We start from the raw sequence: 21331 nt of genomic DNA on the forward strand, positions 1-21331 counted from the left end.
GACCTAGTAAGTCCAGTTAATCCCTCCTGCTGACTAATGTCTAACGAATAAACATTTAATTTTCAGATCGGCCGGGCCTAGAGCAGCCACAGCTAGTAGAAGAGATCCAGCGGTATTACCTGAACACGCTGCGGGTGTACATCATGAACCAGCACAGCGCGTCGCCGCGTTGCGCCGTCGTCTACGCGAAGATTCTGTCGGTGCTTACCGAGTTGCGGACGCTGGGCATGCAGAATTCGAACATGTGCATCTCGCTGAAGCTCAAGAACAGGAAGCTGCCGCCGTTCCTGGAGGAGATTTGGGACGTGGCCGACGTCTCGACGGCGCAGGCGCCGCTGGTGGCCGACGGCGCTACGGCGCTCTAGCCCCGCCCACGCGATCGCGCCGCCTCGCCCGCGCCCCGCGGCTTGCTCTAGCGTAGTGATGGGACTCGGAAAAGAACTCGATTTAACCCGAGTACACGTAACTCGGTTAACTGGATGGACGAGTAATTCTTTTTTGAATTTTTAGTTTTTACCAGTTTATTCCCTCAGCTTCACAATAATATTTATTTATGTATTGGGAGAGTCATACTAAATAAAGTAAGAAAGAAAATTAATGTTTGAAATAGAATAATTTATTTATAATTGGCATGAATTTTAATTTTAAAAAAATATTGATATTTATTATCACCCGGCATTTTTCAAAAACAGAAATACGAAAATCTACAACAACAACCGCCAGTTTAAAGTTAACTTCAAATCTACAAATTGTGACACTTGTATGGTGTGAATGGATGAATGAACAACATAGTCTCATTCAAATGATCGGCAAACTTCGCTCCATGTCGGTTCCAATCGGTTTACGTTACGTTCTCGAGTCAGAGAGAATTCAACTCGAGTGGGTTCGAGTTACGCCCAACTTGAGTTAACTCGAGTTAGTTACTCGAGTCGACCATCACTATTCTAGCGCCCGCACCCCCGAGGAGAGAACGCTCATAGACTGGCTAGTTTTAGTGAAGTGCACGGACACCGCGTCGGACGTGAACGTATTTATAAGGATTGTGCAAATTTTACCACATAAGGGACGCTTTTACGTATTCGGTGACCGACGACGTGCGAGAGATTAGTGAATATATGTGTTGTTGAACGTTCGGAGAATATATTTAGTGTTGATCGTTTAGCGCCCGCCGGCGGGAGCGACCGTCCTCGCTCCGGCCGACGGCGGCGCGGTTATTTCGTTTACGACTGGATTTATAGTTGGTCACTCGGATACGACTGTATAATAAGACTACGTTCGATAAGTACACCTCCTAAATTTACAAATACGTACATAAACTATGAGAGTTATAACAAAAAGTAATATATGAAATGTTTCTATTGGGTGAAAAGTTGATAATGTTTATTTACCAAAATTAACTATATGTTGAGTAACAAATTCACGATACGACTTGAACGGCCGGTCGCCGCCGGCGCGATTTGTTTGTATATAGTTTATGTCAGACGTGTTATCGTGTTCTGTCGACTTTTGTTCAGATTCATGTTCCATTGTCCTGTGCCCACGTCCCTCGAGTAAATGAGTAATTATAATTTATTATTGCTGTGATTACATTTATAACATGTTGAATTATCTTACTTAGGCTGAGATAAGTGTGTCTTACTACATATAAAGATTCTACTGTCGGTAGCTTTCACACGAGCATCAATAGTTTCTGTCTGTTAGGTACTTTTTAACGAAATACACGCTCTACTCGCATTTTACACTAATTGTACTGCAGTTACATGTTCTTGTGTTACATTAGGTAATGTGTGTCTGTCAGTCAGTTTGCGATAGGCTTAGTACACGGTCGGTTATGATCTGCGAATGCCACAGCCTAGCAGATGCAGTGGGTATTCTGTTAGTATTTTGTTTGTACTATATTTTTAACCTGTGGTGTGTGGTAGATTTTTTTACTACGATAGCTGAACGCGGATCATATGATTGTGTACTCAAAGCCATACGAATAAAGTGTTTAATGTTCTACGCTGTTCGGTTAATCGTATACGTGCTAACACTTATTGAGGCCGAATGTTCGTGAGAGTCAGTGCAATTTATTCCATAAGCATAATTATAAAAGCAGCATTATAGAATTTGTGTACGTGTCACATAAATATTCTAAAATCTAAGATATACTGAGGCAGGTTTGGCTACAAATACTCATCTGTTTCAGTTGTTATACAATGAGTACAGCGTTATATAATTCTGATCGTTATACATTGCGTGCATGTCGTAAGGCAGCTGTTATGTAGATATGAAATTAGAAGGGTTAGCGTTCGAATGAAATTCCCAAAATCTTCCACTCTCTTTCACCTCTCGATAACTTCTCGGGTTATCTCCTACGAAATTAAGTTTTCTTATGATATCAACTTGTATTATAGTACAAAATGGCAGCTAAATATGTTTTGTATCGCTTCAAATTAAAATAGATCTATACGACTCTTTGGCCGAGCTTATTCTATGGGAACAATATTGGTATAGTAGACACGTAACGTGTAATGTTGATAGTTGACATGCACGCAGTGTGGCCCGAACATAACCAAACCTGGCTCCGACTTGTTACTACGCTCGACGTATTATAGTGAAGTAAATAAACAACATAAACTGCCCACAAAAGCTATAAACGATTCACATACGATATGCCTTATTTCGCGTTACCTGTAATGTGTACCTACATTGTTGATGAGTGGAAATCATAGTATATAGAACCTAAAATTAATCGATCTCAAGTACCACTAAGCGTTGTTGATACGATAAGTGTTTCAGTTCTCGCGGGCATTATTTCGGTTCATTTGGACTCGTCTGTTGTACAGTGGCCGTCGCAAGCCTTCTTCGTCTGAATCTTAGTAAGTTAGAACACCAATCGTTGCATCATCATTCGACGGGCTATTCAGATCGTGTCACCATCCATTCTACGCGTTTAAGCTGTAAGTTAGGTCTGAGTGATGCGTGTTATGTCTTCTTTACATGCCATTAAGTGTGTTGTATATTTACATGTATGTTTGGGGTTTTGGAAATGCATTTCTTAATATACGTATAACAGCGTGAGACGATCGGGCTGGCACCGCGGGCCGCGCGCTAGTTCGCTTCGGATACATCTTTTCGACTAATATTAATTTTATTCTAGCATTAGGCGATTCTAAAATAGAAAACGAAGCACAAAATGTCACGGAGTGTCTTAGGTGCTCCGATAGGGGCGTAATTGATATGATAACGAACACACTGCCATTATAACGTATAAAACATGGTGCGATCCTGTATGCGTGCGATCATAACGGATATCTAAGTTTAATTTCTTAGTGTCGGGCAAGCGTGTGCAGGCGCGGCGTTGCTTAAAATATCAACCGCCTAATGCTTATGTGATAAGATTGGATGTGTAGACGATATTCGATATGAATGTATAATCAATCATTTGCTCAGTACCGTCAATTATGGTACTAAAGTTATGTTATCGAAGTTATTTTACGACGAAGTCAAGAGTGAAACTCGAAAAATATAAATAGAGGAACACTGCACCTGCACTCGAGCGTCCAATATAGGTAATGAAGTGATCACGAATAATATGATTGTCGCTATGATACGATGCCTTATATCTGAGATGTGATCGTAAGCGGTCCTCTAAACTTCTCTCGAAACGCTGCTTTACGGTCCACATCTGAGGTTTGTGACAAATATAACTGCCATTCGATAAGTAATTATACATCATTGACGCGTAGTTTCATGTAGCTTCGTAGTTTTCGGATCCCGTGGGTGCACAGCCGGTCGTATTTGATACATATTATTCAATTTCGAAATTGTAATAGATTTATTAAGTATGTAATAATCTCACATGAGAAAGTAATAAGTAATGAGATACCCTATATAATTTGTGTCTTAGCTGATAATGGAACATTAGTAAGATGATAAGTTTATATCGCTTATTGGAATAATAATGTAAAATGGAGACAGCAATTTTGAACACCGAGTTGGTCGAAGTGTGGGAAGGAGACGACAAATGTACGACAAGACTGGCTTAGGAAAGCACGATGGTTCGACTGTTACAATCCGATGTACTTCTTCGATTGCCTTTTTTTTAAACCTATACATTTTACTTTAGTAGGGAAGCGTTAAGTATTGTAGTGACCAAACGTGGCACGTCCAGTCTATTAATAATAATCGGTGGACTTCTGGACAGGTCCGCATTCTGTCCATTGTAAATAAAAAATTAGAATCTGTCATATGTGTAACATATGACGTTTAATTTTATTCATCTAGAGAAGTACAGATGGCTGTTGTTATTTTTATATTATTTGGGTAGAAGTATATTTTTTGTAAATGACCTCTGTATTTATCTTTTGTAAGCTTTGTAAGCCATAGGGACTTAGTATAGTGTACGAGCTATGAACATTGTGATTTCTATTATCATTGAATTTGTATTTACTGGAATAATTTGTTCTGCGTATATATTCTTCGTTTCGTCAGATTTTCTTAATAATTTTGTTACTTCAGAGTGCAATATGTACAAATATTTACATAAATATAAAATGTACAGTCAATTTTTAGTTTTAATGTGTCAACGCAATATATTTCGCTATTCATTCGTTGAATGTACACGTGGAGAGCATAATAAGCTATATCACAAGTGAGTGCGACAACTCACTCTCACTATTGTGTTTTTCTAATACTTAAGGGATTAATTTTATATAGAAGGACTAGGTGATTATTGTATTTAAATTTGCTAATTTTTTGTAGCAGATTAGATTTGTTTACATTGATAAGGCGAATAATGTAAATTTTGAATTGATTTTAAAGTGATTTAGTTGTTATTTAGTAACGAATTTTCTTATTAGGTGTAACTGGCAGCCTCGTGGACTGGCTTCAAGTCCACTGATACCAGTGCGATTTGTGCAATGTCTGTTAGGAATTAATTAGTCGTACCGCCGGCCGCCGCGCGCGCGCCACCCCACGTGACCTATTTATTGAGCCGCCGCTGGCAGCAGTGGCCAATCCTCGTACTACCCGCGCGGACAAACACTGCAAAGTTTCAGGCAGCTCTCGCTCACTCTACATGCTATAAGAACGGGAGGTATCCGAAGCAGTTCTTTCTGTTTATCATCGCGGGTTGTAGTATACAGTGCGACCGCGATCTTCAGGCTAGCGAATTTTTGGCGCTCAACCTACGACCAGTAGAATAAACCAAAAAATCGTTAGCTCTTAAGATCTCGGTCGCGCTGTACATTAAAGCCATAGCAAACCGACTCGCGTGGAGTGGCGCAGGCGCACCAATCCTCCGTCATGTGGTTTCTGTCTGATACTTGCACTGAGCACTCACCAAGCGCAGTGGAACATTAAGGCCAAGTTACTCACTTCTAGTGCCACGTCGAACGATATAGGAAGGCTGATTTACGCTCTAAGGGCCCATTCCGTGTTTCTCGAAACACATTTTTTTATTATTTCATAAATCTTAGTCCGCAATAACTATTATTTTCTTTCTAATACTTTGCCTTAGTAAATCCTGTGTTATTAATTAATTTAACAACAGCGGTGAAGCGAATTAGATATAGGGAACAGACATGACGATATGTTAAAATTTTAGAGAGCCAACTTTTATAAAAGATAATAACTACAAAATAAACCGAGAAAAGGTGTGTACAAAATGAGGAAATTTGTATGAAACATTGTTATGCGAATAAACTTACACCTCAAGATAAAATTATAAAAAATATTATTGTCTTTTATTTCTCCTTTACAAACATCGGTAAGGTTTCTTACTTCATTTATCACTTATAGCAACACAGTAATTTATTATGAGTAGATAGCGACATCTATATTTAAAGTTATTTGCGAAGAGACCGTTTGTACAAAGCGTTCACCCGCATCATTTTTGTCTTTGGGAATCCCACCAATTTACACCACTTATTAAATAAACTGCCTAGTAACTAGGCCCTAGTTACTGACATCATTTTGTATTACCTACTCAATCATTTTTTTTATTATTATTATTTTTTACTTAATATCAAAATCGTATCATAACAAGTTTTACTTAATTGCTAAACGACGACCATCTCAAGATACTGATTACTGACCTCTTGGTAGATTTCATTTTCCTGTTTTGTATAAGTGGCTGTGTGGGTATTTTATCGGAATAACACATGTCGATGTGTGGAGACGTAGGGCAACCAAGTCTTCATAAGGATATAAAATTCATTTATTTTTGCAAATAGGCTTTAAAAAAGCGCTTTACACGTCCCAATATTAACCCTACCACTGCTTCGGGACAATAAATGGGCCAGTGCTGAGAAGAAGCAGCGCAAGAAACTCAGTCACTATTTACACCGCCGCACTTTTACAGTCCGAAAAAAAATTTGGTGATTTGAGTTCTTTATTAATTAACTTTAGTAAACGAATAAATTAAACTAAACATTCTGAAAATCGTGAAGCAATCAGTTAGTTACCTATGGGCTATGTGTATTAAATATCAAGAGCTATCTGCAATATTATAGTTATCTTGGTGGTGCGTAACTTTTTGAAACCCGAAAAAGCAGCCCACACTATTTTTTATTTTTATTTTTGAACAGAGATATCGCATCGGGTACACCGGGCCGATAGTACGGGCGTAGTTAATTCTTTACAGTCATACTTAGTTAGTTAAAAGAAAATCATTGGATCAGACATTGTCTGTTAAGCATTTTCCTCAAAGATAACATCGGAAAATCCAGGATTCCCAGTATGTTTGGTCGCCCTAACAGTGCCAATATGGGTTTCTTCAATACCGTGGCTTCATTGTTGATCATTCGTGTAATAAGTGCGCGCGCGTCTTGAGGACAGTATTTAAAATGTTTCGACAAACGTTGTTTATTTCTCTTTTGTTTTTCCTCGTGGTGAAAATTTCCCGTGAGTATATTATTTATTTATTCAATTGTTTAAGTACAAAATGACCTGGAATAGCGGTTGGTGAATTTAGAATTACAGATTTGTTCAGGACGGTTTATATGAAAAATGTATGAAAAGAAACATTTATTATTTAATCAATTTTAACACAGAGGCTTAAATGTAAAATTAAAGGTATCTGTACTCCTTTTGCAAAATTAAAATTGTAATTTCAGCCTATTTGGAAAAAGTTTGAGTTTGAATTATTCAAGAGCTGTTTTATGAACATGGAGTGTCATTATTTGTTCCATGTCTTATTATTTTCTTTATAATAATCATTAATATTGTACGATAGCAAATGCTCAGAATTTGTTACGTAATAAACACATCGTTTTGAAACAGATTAAAAGAACCGGTCACACAAGTTAATTATTAAGGCTGGGTTACACCATCTTACTTTAACATTGACGAACGTCATAAATCTGTCATATTCTATACAAAAACACCGGTTAACGTTAAAATTTACTGTCAAAGTTAGGTGGTGCAACTCAGCCTAAGACTGACGCCAAAATTAATTAGAATATTTGCATCTTGTTGATAGACCATAAAGTTGTTATTATATGGAATTAAGCTTTAATTAATAAAAAGAAAAGAACTTTGGAATTTGTTTGAGAAACTGCTTCAGTCACGATAAAATAAATACTAATCTGGGGATTTCTAGGAAACTTGTTTTTAAATAGAATTCATAAGGATATGATAGTTATAAATATGAATGTTGCTTGAATGATTAAACTTAAGGTCCTATGTTCCCCAGATGGGGCAAAGGGCGGTTATTTGAATGAACGTTTTTCAATTAAACCCCAATAATTTTTCCAAAACCATAGATTCGCAGCGGGAAAAGAAGTTTTTTCGCAAAGACTACAAATACATAGAAGCGACTGAGAGCTTTTACAAGATCCATACCATTCACAAAACGTGGCAAGATGCCAAGGATGTGTGTGCCATGGAAGGAGCCACGTTCTTTGTGCCCGAGGACCAGGGAGAAGCTGATGCTGTGTTGGCGTTTTGGAATGCAACACAACCCTACTCATGGGTGTACATTGGAGTGTCCAGCTTAATTGTGAAGGGTGTCTTCGAGACTGTAGAGGGTAAGTGAACCGTAAGACAAAGTACTAATATGGACATTCATTAGTGTAGGTACCTACTAATATCAGCCTACCTATAGCTGAAGTTAAGTCTACTAAAGACTTCGTAGCAAAATCGCATTTGTTTAATAACTTCAAATTCCACAGTGTTAAACTCGTAAAACTCAACAACGTGTTTGAATTTTGGCGATGATAATAAAAAGTAAAATATGGTAAACGGACACGGGCCGTTTACCTCTATGAATTTTTTGGCCTAGCCTGATGCAGGTTTAAAATAAAATGATTTATCGAGAGCGGTAATTTCAGTAATAAGTTTTCGTCTAAAAACTATTCAACAGTTAATCTCCAATAAAGTCATCAACTAAACTTTTTTCCCCATTCAACCCGTTCTTGTCATTAATCTGTGGTTGAACCATGAAAAAGAGCGCGAAAGAAAAAACTGAGCGGGTTGTTTTTTTCAGTTAATGGCTTTGCACGGCTTGTGCGTTGCTATTAGTCGAGTCGAGTTTATGTCGTGTATGTCTGCTGATTAATAGTTTTGTGTGGTGTTAGATCCATGATTAACTTATTCTGACAATTCTAGGCCAGCCAATATCAGACGTATACTCCAATTGGGGCCCCGGGGAACCGAACGATGCAAACGGCGAGGAAGACTGCGTGATCCTGCGCAGAGACGGAACCCTTAACGACGTCAATTGCGTCAACAAGTACCCCTTCGTGTGCAAGAAAACACTCGACTCTTTGGAATGGAACATCAAGTGCGACATGCCTAATATGGGTGAGGTTTTCTTTCACGACTATTATTATACCTACTCGTAGTACCGATTCAGGCAACCGTACAAGAAAAGAACACTTGTCTACTTAATTAAAGCGATATTTTTGTACAAGTACAAAAATAGTTTTATTACATCCTTTTTCGGAAAAAGCAACGTGAGAACCTACAAGGTGAACCGACGACCTCATAAAGGTGCTGGATGGCCGCTACCGACCGGGAAATGTGGAAATAATTGTAGGAGTCCTAAGTCCTGTGTCTGAAATGACGATGACGATGATGACATCCTTGTTGTAGATCCGCCTTAAATTGAAAAACCACAACTTGTTCCTTATGCAGTCTAGTCGGATAACCATGAAGTGTGTTGATTTGTGTTTGGTGCATTATGAGGTTTTAAAGTTCCGATACAAATTAATTTATAAACATAATCTAATTCTTGTCATATAATTCAGATTACGTATTCAACGAAGCTCTGGGTAAATGCTACAAGTTTCACCTCGACCCAAGGACGTGGCGTGAAGCGTACGCAGTGTGCAGCGCTGAGTCGTCATACCTGGCCATCATTGACAGCCAAGCTGAGGCTGATCATCTCGTCAAAATCACAGCAGAAGCCCCCAAGGACGATGTCCAGGGCGACTTCTTGCGAGGCGCCGTGCATTTGGGCTTCCACAAAAGGAAAGACGGATGGAAGACCATTAGAGGTAAGTTTGGCATGTTACCTATTAAGCTCATGATGGACTTGTAGGACTTGAGTTGCAAAAATGTAAACATAGTTCTAGTAAAATTTTAAAAAATCAACTAAATTAAATCAAAACTTTATTGCAACTCAAGATTATTATTAGACTAGCTTTCCGCCCGCGGCTTCGCCCGCGTGGAATTTTGTCTGTCACAGAAAAACTTTATCGCGCGCGTCCCTGTTTCAAAAACCGGGATAAAAACTATCCTATGTTCTTTCCCGGGACTCAAACTATCTCTATGCCAAATTTCATCAAAATCGGTTGCGAAATTTAAGCGGGAAAGCGTAACAGACAGACAGACAGACAGACAGACAGACAGAGTTACTTTCGCATTTATAATATTAAGTTGGGATTAGTTCAATGTCAATCACGCGGTATTGAAGAGACTTTTCTAGAGTTTTTCATATTTCATACGTTGGTCCAAAATATTTTATTTATTGCCTTCGAACCTTTTAGCCTAGGCGCAGACCAACGACTTTTAGTTGGCCGATAGTTGGGCCCGGTTCCAATTTGTATGAAGAATCGGCCGATACCGAATCGGTGTAATGTGCGCACTTTCATACATCTCCATACTGTTAACAGCCCAACTATCGGCCAACTAAAAGTCGATGGTCTGCGCCTAGACTAAATCGACATAGGAAGTAGTAGTAGAAGTACTATGGACGATTTGATGATATAAAACAGTTTAAAATACACATCTTGCTAAGCATAGCATCTTCTAACACTGAAATGGCGATTTTTACAGGTACAAAGCTAGAAAACAGTGGTTATTCAAAATGGGGCAACCAACAGCCTGACGGGGGTGACAATGAGACCTGCGGAACGATGTTCTACAACGGTCACTTAAACGACCTTAAGTGCGATCATAAGTGCTTCTTCATTTGTGAACATGATGTGGGTAGCCTAAGTAATTCTTTGGATTTTAAATTTGGAGATGATGAGTAACTTGATAAAGAAGGGTAGTTGAATGGAAAGTAAAAGGTCTATCTGATATGCTCAAACTTACTCTTTAAATAAGCACAGTAAATGTAGTGTTGTTTTAAGGTGTGGTTTTTTGGATGGTGGTCGCTTGACACCACGACCACTTTGGTCATAGCGTGCTTTGTTTGGACCCGATATTATGACTCGAATATGTCTTGTTAATTTGTGTGATAATTGGGTATTAGCCACCACTCCCCAACCCCAATAATCTAAAGCACAACTTTTTAAAAAGGCACTTCATTCTGGTCTTAAAAACTTAATTAATTTTAAATTACCTGTAAATTAAGATTTTTGGTTGCATTGTATTTGAAAAAAGTAGTTTGAGTTGACAAAATAAAAAAGTGACGTCACTGGCTAGTATTGCCATACAAAATCTATGGGAGAGTCTCATTTTGACAGTTCAAAAAGTACGCCAATTGATTGGTGGTGGCAAATACCCTATTCAAGTTTACTGTATGATGTTATTGGTATCTTAGAGGCATGCTACTGTTCTTACCTACTGTTAATATGTAAATAGTACATACCTACTCACATACAGTTTGAAAAACTTGGATGAAACAATAAACTGTCATAATTTTTTTCAGAATAATAATAGAATAAAAATAGTTATACCTACTTTACTATCTTAGGTAATATTTTAAACGATAAATGACTATGTTTTGTCTCGATATGTTTTGAAACGTGTTATTTTTAGGTATCGCGGCTGCTTAATCCGTAGGTTATGTTAGTACTCGATCCCTGGCCTGTACCTACTACTGATTGTGACTTAAAACTGTATAATAAGTATAACTAGAAATTAAATAATACTTATATGTATAGCACTACTATCTACTGCGTCTACTGCACATCGTACCTACTAAATGTTTTTGTTGCAATATAGCATCTATTGTAAATACATTAGACGCCAAACCTCTATACTATACAAATAATATTAGTGAAGACGTGTTTCATTCCACCATAAGAATCTTGCCATTGAGGAAAAAAACTAAAATCAAAGGTACAATTAAGATATGTAAGATAAATAAAATAACACCATCTCGTAGGATGATTTATTTATTTACGTTTTAATTCCTTTATTACACAAATAAATGAATTAAAACGATGTTTGTAAATTTTCTTGCATGATTTTATGATCTATTTATTAATTATACAAATAAACGAATTAAAACGATGTTTGTTAATTTTCTTACATGCTTTTTGTTTAGGTAAGTTATGCTAAATGACAGCATGTTTAGTTTATAAGATCCAATCCATTTATCTATCACACTGATTAATTTTACGCTTTGATTTTCCGGAAAATATCAGTCTATATCTACTTACCTAACTTCTATTCGGATTATCTTAACTAAGTGTTTACCTACTATTAGGTTTTTACGATGAAATAACATGATATTTCCCAAAGAGCCTTAATATTTTAAACTTCCAAAGGTTTCCCAAATGGTTTCTATAACTATGACGTGTAATAAATGATTTATTCGTAACAAAAAACCTTACTATTATAACTGACTCATAACTTCCATCTGCCTGATTTATCATTTTTAATCAGGTGAGATTTGGGCCAAGAGCTTTCCCGTTGTGGATAAAAAACTACAACAAAAAAACTTATAATGTTTTTTACGAGAATAAAGTCTTGTAAAATATCACATACCTATATGACAGTTGGCATAAAGAACATTATTATTATAATGTTAATAAATAATAAAAAAGAAAATGAAATGTCTAGATATTTTATCGTTCCTTTTATAATATTAACAGTTGTGTGCAGAAAACATAGTATTTATGAGTAAACAAGAATGAAAGTTTATCCGGTTATACAAGTAGTGGCTGTGACGTCTTAGTATCGAAATTTATACAAAATATCATAAATTATTAACATATTGAGAATCGTAAGGTCACTGGACAAAACAGTGTGACGTAAGTTTAGACTTAGGCTGAGTTGCACCACCTAACTTTTACGGTAACTATAACGTTAACCGGTGCTTTTTGTACGGAGTTTGACAGATTTTTGACGTTTCTTAAAGTTAAAGCAAAGATTACATTTTATTATTTAGTCTACCAATACACAACTTTATTAATGTACCTATTTTGTTGCTAGAAAACTAATGCGATAATAATAATTATTTCTATAAATCAGAACGCGATTAATTATAAATTATTGTGTAGTGTATCATTGATGTAACCTTTTGCTCTTTCTTCCTTATCATTGGCTTAGTTGCTTTCGCCCTCACTCGCATAAATGGTAAAATTACTTTAAGTTGGAACTTAATTATTCGCTCTATTATAAATAAAATAAAAAATAGTTCTTGCAACTCACGATCAGGCGAGTGAGCTCTACTTATGTGTGTACGTGTATTGTACATGCACATAACGATAGTGTAATGTCTATCAAAACTTTTGAAAAACAAACAGTAGCGAGCCTACACACATGTAAAGTTCACTCGCCTTCGTGAATTGCAACAACTATACTCTGTCTGATTTAAATTTAGTTCAGATGTGAGACTTTCGATGGCTCTATCCTTATTTTTTATACTTAAAACTTAAGTATGTGCACATACATCACTGTAAAGGCGAACTTAATTCCATTCGGCGTTCTACTCAAGACTTGTTTCATTGTATCAAGCCGTAGCAAATAACCGTATGGTTCCTGGCGGAATTTGGCAATGGACCGGTTTAACCGTTGGTTTTATTCGAACAAAATATAATTTTTAGAATTTCAAATCGTGTACGAATACGTGAGTTTTCGATTACTTAACCGAATCGCAATACAGTCTTACCTGGTCGATAATTGATTCTTCTGTTAGGAGAATCAATAGTAAGTATAACATTTATTAAGAAGTGATTTGATAGTAATTAAGTTAGACACTAATGCTGATAAAAAATTAGGTGTCTAATTTACTTATTTATTTGGTTTAATTGTCTAAAAATCCTATACGAGGCAAATTAACTTGGTGACTTATTGCCTCCTCTCATATCTCGAAAGTAGACATACTACTGCACTGCAAATCAAAATTAAGTTTACTTGTACATTAATATTGCCTACTTCAGATATAACGAGAAAGACAATACCCTTAATAACAGTTTTTAAGTTTCACATACTTTTCCTCAAACACTATAACTTAGAATTTCTTTGCAAATCCAGTTTTACCCGTCCCATCGAGACCGCCAATGGCATCTTATAATATAAGCTGCTAAGATGATACGTCGTGTGTAGCATCACCAGTGTAGTGGTAAAATTAGTAGTGCGCACGCGTCTTGCAGACAGTTCAAAATGTTACGATACAAATTGTTTACTTCTATTTTATTCGTCTCTATGGTGACTATCTCCCGTGAGTAAAATAATTTTTAAATATTTTTTTATTGAACTAAAGATTTTATTGGTTTAAAACAAAACACATTGATCCGGTTGTCTAAAAGATACATTAATTTATACTGTTGTTTTTGTGTATGAATAAAAAATTATTAAATAACTAGTCGATACTACGCTTCCACGCAATCTATGCACGTCATGTCGTGGCAGCTTTTAATTAAGGCTACACTATAATATGTATTTAAATTTTCTGTCCATATTATGATTTTGTATGTCTTGTTAGCTTTCCTTAAATAAATAAATAAAACAATAAAAAAGGTAAGTAAAACCATACAATTTGCCATTCCTGCTTTTTTCTTATTACGTGGATCCCAATCAAGTAAGAGGTAGTAATTTATTTCAGTAAAACTTACTATCGTGAGGTCTTTCTAATTTTCGTGTGATATTAAAAAAAAATTATAAATTCATTAATCGAGGTTACGTTCTTTCGATAATAGCAAACATTAATCATCAATGTAAAATGCAAAATTATCAGGGTTGTTATGTTATGTACCAATTTACAGATTCGCAACGGGACAATAAGTATTTTCGCAAAGACTACACATACATTGAAGCGACTGACAGCTTTTACAAGATGCACACGATTCACAAAACCTGGGAAAATGCCAAAGACCTGTGTGCCATGGAAGGTGCCACTTTATTCTACCCTGAAAATCAGGAAGAGGCAGATGCTGTGTCGCTATACTGGAACGCAACACAACCCTTCCCTCACATATTCATCGGAGCATCCAGCTTGATAGCTAAGGGAATCTTCGAAACTGTTGATGGTAAGGTAGATAAAGAAACTATTTCAGTGAAACAAGTATAAGGAACAATAAATAAAATCACCACACTCCCCAAGGTCCCAAAGCCCGTGGTATTGCATGTTTTGTGTATTCTTTTGCGACGTACGTAACCCAATCTTGTTTTAAGTTATGTTATTGTTTTTCGAATTTGGAGATTATTTTATCAACATCATTGCATCTCTACTGCAGAAGGACGACGAAGGACCTTCTCTAATTTGCCACAAGCAAATGGAGGATTATGGGCATACACGGCTACACTCCCCACGAAGGGTTACTCCACTCCTAGACGGGTTGGGGTGGCCTGATGTACCCATATTTCCCCCTTAAGTCATTTCTTACAACATCCACGGGAAGTGGGGTGGTCTTATTCCTAATCTGCCGAAACCACACTACAATAGTGTGATGATGATGGAAGACATTTATAATATTTTTTTAAAATCTTTATCTTCTTCTTATCGTGTCGACAACAAACCTACACTCCGCCCAGTGTCAGCCCAAAACTCCGCTACAAGAGCGGCGTTGTCGGCAGCATTCATTAAATCCTCCTGCGTACACTTTTTCGGGCACTCAGGGCAGGACATCGTGGTGCTTCAATGACTGGGGAACAAAACCGCACCTGCACTCCATGTTTGAGCCATCCAAGAATCCCCACTTGAACAGATTGTCCTTACTACGATATATTAATGATAATTTACTTCGTAGGCCAGCTGATATCAGACGTGTACTCCAACTGGGCTCCTGGTGAACCAAACGACTCATCCGGCAACGAGGACTGCGTGAGCATGAACAAAGACCAGACCTTGAATGATCTCAGCTGCGAGCACAAAAGCCCTTTCGTTTGCAAGAAAACGCTTGACTCTTTGGACTGGAACACGAAGTGTGACATACCATATTTAGGTAAGTAATACTATTTTACATAATCATCATCATCATTCCGGACACAGGACGTTTGTTTGACAGCCTTTATCAGGTCGTCTGTCTACCTTGTCAAGTGGGTGGACGTCGCACGCTGCGCTTTCCATGTTATTTTACAGTTTTCTGTATATTATCCTCTTCCCAATCTGTCTGTAAGTAGATAAGTTATTTTCTAAAGGCTTAGGTCGGCGAGAAAATGACAAACAGTTACTTTCGCATTAATATTAAAGATGATTTAGTTAGAATATAAAAGCGTATGTAATATTTTCGTTTTATTTGATTACGCCACCAGGTGTGTAGGATATTATGCATAATATCAGCCGGGTGAATTAATAACTAATACAGCATAATAATATTGGTCGGATATTTAAAAAGAGAAGGAAAACGATCTTGTTTAGTAACATACGTTTTATTTGTTTGTCTTTTCGACCGGGNCATGTTTTACCAGTGAAAGAAACTCAATGACGTTAGTGGTTTCAGCACAATCGCGAAAGATCATCTTACCCCAGGGGATCAACTCGTACTACTTTCCCCTATGTGCACATAGGTACATCACTGTACATAAGGCGAACTTAATTCCATTCGGCGTTCTACCCCAGACTTGTTTCGTTGTATCAAGCCTGAACACAAAAATAACCGCATGGTTCCTGGCGGAATTTGGCAATGGACCGGTTTAACCGTTGGTTTTATTCGAACAAAACATAATTTTTAGAATTTCAAATCGTGTACGAATACGAGAGTTTTCGATTACTTAACCGAATCGCAATACAGTCTTACCTGGTCGGTAATTGATTCTTCTGCTAGGAGAATCAATTGTAGGTGATTTGATAGTAATTAAGTTAGACTAGACACTAATGCTGATACGTCTTCCAGTGGGCAGGCCTCCTACTAGGTGGAGCGACGATCTCGTAAAGGTCGCGGGAAGAGCCTGGATGCGGGCAGCGCAGGACCGTGTATTGTGGAAAACCTTGGAGGAGGCCTTTGTCCAGCAGTGGACGTCATTTGGCTGAAACGAACTAATGCTGATAATAATCCAGGTGTCTAATTTACTTATTTATTTGGTTTAATTGTCTGAAAATCCTGTACGAGGCAAGTTAACTTGGTGACTTATTGCCTCCTCTCATATCTCGAAAGTAGACCTACTACTGCACTGCAAATCAAAATTAAGTTTACTTGTACATTAATATTGCCTACTTCAGATATAACGAGAAAGACAATACCCTTAATAACAGTTTTTAAGTCTCGCATATTTTTCCTCAAACATTATAACTTAGAATTTCTTTGCAAATCCAGTTTTACCCGTCCCATCGAGACCGCCAATGGCATCTTATAATATAAGCTGCTAAGATGATACGTCGTGTGTAGCATCACCAGTGTAGTGGTAAAATTAGTAGTGCGCACGCGTCTTGCAGACAGTTCAAAATGTTACGATACAAATTCTTTACTTCTATTTTATTCGTCTCTATGGTGACGATCTCCCGTGAGTAAAATAATTTTTAAATAATTTTTTATTGAACTTAAGATTTTATTGGTTTAAAACAAAACACATTGATCCGGTTGTCTAAAAGATACATTAATTTATACTGTTGTTTTTGTGTATGAATAAAAAATTAATAAAAGACTAGTCGATCTCGATACTACGCTTCCACGCAATCTATGCACATGTCGTGGCAGCTTTTAATTAAGGCTACACTTTAAACATGTATTTCAATTTTCTTTCCATATGATTTTGTATGTCTTGTTAGCTTACCTTAAATAAAATAAAACACCAAAAAAGGTAAGTAAAACCATACAATTTGCTATTCCTGCTTTTTTCGTATTACGTGGAAATAAGATTTATAAATCCTAATCAAGTAAGAGGTGGTAATTTATTTCAGTTAAACTTACTATCGTGATGACTTTCTAATTTTCGTGTGATACCTACTTATTCAAAAACGAGGTTACGTTCTTTCGATAATGTCAAACATTAATCATCAATGTAAGGTATGATATGGGAAATCAAGTGTTGAGATGGGTATTTTACACAAAACGGTTTTTATTAGTTATTTTACTGACTGAAGTCTTTTAAGGAAACGTTTTTTTAAGTAAACTTTACTGATACCTAATTACATTAATTTATACATAATAAATTGTACATAAGTGCAAAATTATCGGGGTTGTTGTTATGTACCAATTTACAGATTCGCAACGGGACAAGAAGTATTTTCGCAAAGACTACACATATATTGAAGCGACCGACAGCTTTTACAAGATGCACACGATTCACAAAACCTGGGAAAATGCCAAAGACCTGTGTGCCATGGAAGGTGCCACTTTATTCTACCCTGAAAATCAGGAAGAGGCAGATGCTGTGTCGCTATACTGGAACGCAACACAACCCTTCCCTCACATATTCATCGGAGCATCCAGCTTGATAGCTAAGGGAATCTTCGAAACTGTTGATGGTAAGGTAGATAAAGAAACTATTTCAGTGAAACAAGTGACAGTAAATAAAATTACCATACTCCCCAAGGTCCCAAAGCCCGTGGTATTGCATGTTTTGTGTATTCTTTTGCGACGTGACCCAATCTTGTTTAGTTATTGTTTTTCGGATTTGGAGATTCTTTATCAACGTCATCGCATCTCTACTCCAGAAGAACGACGACCTTCTCTAATTTGCCACAAGCAAATGGAGGATTATGGGGCCTACACGGCTACACTCCCCACGCAGGGTTACTCCACTCCTAGACGGGTTGGGGTGGCTTGATGTACGCATATTTCCCCCTTTAGTCACTTCTCACAACATCCACGGGAAGTGGGGTGGTCTTATTCCTAATCTGCCGAAACCACACGACAATAGTGTGATGATGATGATGGAAGATATTTTAATATTTTTTTTATTTTATCTCCTTCTTATCGTGTCGACAACAAACCTACACAGTGTCAGCCCAAAACTCCGCTACAAGAGTGACGTTGTTAGCAGCATTCATTAAATTCTCCTGCGTGCACTTGCTCGGGCACTCAGGGCAGGACATCATGGTTCTTCATCGACTGGGGAACAAAACCGCACCTGCACTCCATGTTTGAGCCATCCAAGAATCCCCACTAGAACAGATTATTATTACTACGATATATTTATTTCTTAGGTCAGCTGATATCAGACGTGTACTCCAACTGGGCTCCTGGTGAACCAAACGACTCATACGGCAATGAGGACTGCGTGAGCATGAACAAAGACCAGACCTTGAATGATCTCAGCTGCGAGCACAAAAGCCCTTTCGTTTGCAAGAAAACGCTTGACTCTCTGGACTGGAACACGAAGTGTGACATACCATATTTAGGTAAGACTATTTTACATAATCATCATCATCATTTCAGACACAGGACGTTCGTTGCTGAACATACCCTTCCCCAATGATTTACATATTGACCGGTTGGTAGCGGCCTGCATCCTTGTGGGTGGACGTCGCACGCTGCGCTTTCCATGTTATTTTACAGTTTTCTGTATTTTATATCCTCTTTCCAATCTGTCTGTAAGTAAGTAGATAAGTTATTTATGGTGAAGGTTTAGGTCGGCGAGAAAATGACAAACAGTTACTTTCGCATTAATTTTAAGGCATGATTTAGTTAGAATATAAAAGCGTTACATGTAATATTGTCGTTTTATTAGATTACACCACCAGGTGTGTATGATATGCATAATATGAGCCGGGTGAATTAATAACTAATACAGCATAATAATATTGGTCGGATATTTAAAAAGAGAAGGATAACGATCTTGTTTAGTACAATACGTTTTATTTGTCCTTTCGACCGGGTCGCAGCACCGACTGTGGTCATTGGCCGGAAGGCTAAAAAAGTGTTTGTTTTTGTGTACAGACGACTGTACATCAAGCTAAACACTGTAGCATCTTAAGGTGTTGTAATTGGGACGATTTTGCAATAAAATGTGTAGTCTGACGTGCTGTCTGTAGCGTAAAGTAATATTATATTTCCTATTGATTCTTATGACCTTTGTCTGTAGCTTAACAAATTCTTTCAATCACAATTTCAGACTATGAATTCGACGAGACTCTGGGCAAGTGCTACAAGTTCTACTCTGAACCAAGGACATGGCGTGATGCGTACGTAGCCTGCAGCGCAGAACTGTCATACTTGGCCATCATTGACAGTCAAGCAGAGGCTGATCATCTGGCGAAAATAACAACAGATGCCCCTAAGGAAGACAGCCAGAATGCCCTCGAAGATACAGTGTTTCTGGGCTTCAACAAATTGAGAAAAGGATGGAAGACTATTAAAGGTGGGTTTGCTTACGAGCTTATTTTGTCTAATAATTATTTATTGCTCACAAAATCTTTTAAACCAGAGGGTCCCCAACCAGTAGTACACGGATCACCGATGGTCCGCAAGATTTAAATATGGTCCGCGAACGATTTTAAATTTCGTATGGCAAATTACGCACAAACTATTCATGGTTACCTAACTTGGTTTATTTTCAGGCACAAAACTACAAAACAGTGGCTATACCAAATGGGGAGATCAGCAACCTGATGGTGGAGACAGTGAATCATGCGGTGGCATGTCCTATGACGGTCTCTTGAAGGACGCCAAGTGTGAAGACCAGAGCTATTTTATTTGCGAACATGACGTGGCTACTTCTTACAACTTACATGAGAGATTCGGTGACTAGTGTTCACGGTGATATTTTAGTTAGCTAGTTCAAATTAGTAGAGGATACGTTTTGGACGCTCTTGCATTTCTTATTAGATAAATCTTTAATTATTATAGATAATAAAAATATACTCATTTATCTGGCGATATTTTTTACTAGACAAGGTGTATTAGGGTCATCCTTAGGGTCATCAGTGATCATGGTTACCCTAGGGCCTAGGGAAATGAGAAACAATAAAGAGCGGGAAAAATGTACCATACTCGTAGAAGACCATTCAATTACACATTACTGACACATTCCTTGTCCGTGTTATATCCTCTGAATTGCTGAAAGAACTCAAAATAAAATTGAAAATAGGGCAAGTTTAAATAAAATAGATTTTAGGTCGATATATTTTTATTGATTTACAGAAATATGGATTCACACTTAAATTTTAGATCCTGGTTTACAATGGATAATCAGTTACAGTCTTTTAATAATATTTTAAGTCATGAAACTAATTCTACTTATAAATGAACCTAAAAACGATAAAAGTTGTAGTAAGTACAGTATTTTATGTGTTTCAGTTTTAGATTTTTTTCACCAAAACTGTGAATCAAAACAGAGGGTCCATAATATTCTGAGTATAGTTGTTCCAATTATGTGTGGTGGCTCACTCTGTTCGTTTTTCAAAACTTTTGACAGACATTACACTATCGTTATTTGCATGTATGTACACGTACAAACACAAGTAAAGCTCACTCGCCTTCGTGAGTTGTAAGAACTATACACATTTTACTTACCAATACCTTAACTTAAGACCTTAACCCAGTATTCATTTAATTTAAATCTTTGATTTTACCGCACTTTGATGGAATATGCATATTGTAATAATAATCGTTTAGTTTATTTACATTTTCATGTATAGCACCGTCTAAATCGATTATAATCCTATTTACTTTTTACCTGTGTTAAAACAAGAGTATATGAATGCCAAAGCAAGCAAAGATATAAATAAAGTACATAATTTGCTCGCTAACGTTCGATGTAAACTTTGATAAAATTGTAAGATAGGTCAGTTGCAGTTAACACTTAAAACTAATTAAAACGCTATTGCTATTGAGATTTCGTAGCA

The 21331-nt window shown here is 37.1% G+C and overlaps 3 protein-coding genes across 6 annotated transcripts in view; all 3 read left to right on the forward strand.

Moving 5' to 3' along the window:
• LOC114360304 (ecdysone receptor) overlaps nucleotides 1–5641 on the forward strand; it is a 125363-nt gene extending 119722 nt beyond the window's left edge. Inside the window, exon 7 of one of the 2 annotated variants that reach the window (XM_028314972.1) lies at nucleotides 67–365. In XM_028314972.1, coding sequence (XP_028170773.1) covers nucleotides 67–365 — 299 coding nt within the window. Of the gene's footprint in view, nucleotides 1–66 lie in introns of both variants that reach the window. The other variant, XM_028314973.1, reaches the window with a different exon arrangement.
• Nucleotides 5642–6769: 1128 nt separating this feature from the next.
• Nucleotides 6770–11512, forward strand: LOC114360312 (macrophage mannose receptor 1). Its single transcript, XM_028314985.1, has 5 exons — nucleotides 6770–6888; nucleotides 7749–8012; nucleotides 8593–8787; nucleotides 9234–9482; nucleotides 10264–11512. The coding sequence occupies exons 1-5, from the start codon at nucleotides 6831–6833 to the stop codon at nucleotides 10461–10463; spliced, it is 966 nt and encodes a 321-aa protein (XP_028170786.1). The 5' UTR covers nucleotides 6770–6830; the 3' UTR covers nucleotides 10464–11512.
• A 2160-nt stretch (nucleotides 11513–13672) lies between these two features.
• Nucleotides 13673–20934, forward strand: LOC114360320 (CD209 antigen-like protein E). Of its 3 annotated transcripts, none has more exons than XM_028314999.1 (5): nucleotides 13673–13825; nucleotides 14370–14633; nucleotides 15354–15548; nucleotides 19600–19845; nucleotides 20045–20934. In XM_028314999.1, the coding sequence occupies exons 1-5, from the start codon at nucleotides 13768–13770 to the stop codon at nucleotides 20233–20235; spliced, it is 954 nt and encodes a 317-aa protein (XP_028170800.1). In that variant the 5' UTR covers nucleotides 13673–13767; the 3' UTR covers nucleotides 20236–20934. The 3 variants fall into 3 exon arrangements, with proteins under 3 accessions (XP_028170800.1, XP_028170799.1, XP_028170798.1); XM_028314998.1 differs by lacking the exon at nucleotides 15354–15548 and adding an exon at nucleotides 18692–18886 and having other exon boundaries at nucleotides 13676–13825; XM_028314997.1 differs by lacking the exons at nucleotides 13673–13825; nucleotides 14370–14633; nucleotides 15354–15548 and adding exons at nucleotides 16901–17046; nucleotides 17747–18010; nucleotides 18692–18886.
• Nucleotides 20935–21331: the final 397 nt, after the last annotated feature.

Source organism: Ostrinia furnacalis, unplaced genomic scaffold, assembly GCF_004193835.3.
Source record: "Ostrinia furnacalis isolate ACB-3 unplaced genomic scaffold, ASM419383v2 OfSCF4936, whole genome shotgun sequence".
Lineage (NCBI taxonomy): Eukaryota > Metazoa > Arthropoda > Insecta > Lepidoptera > Crambidae > Ostrinia > Ostrinia furnacalis.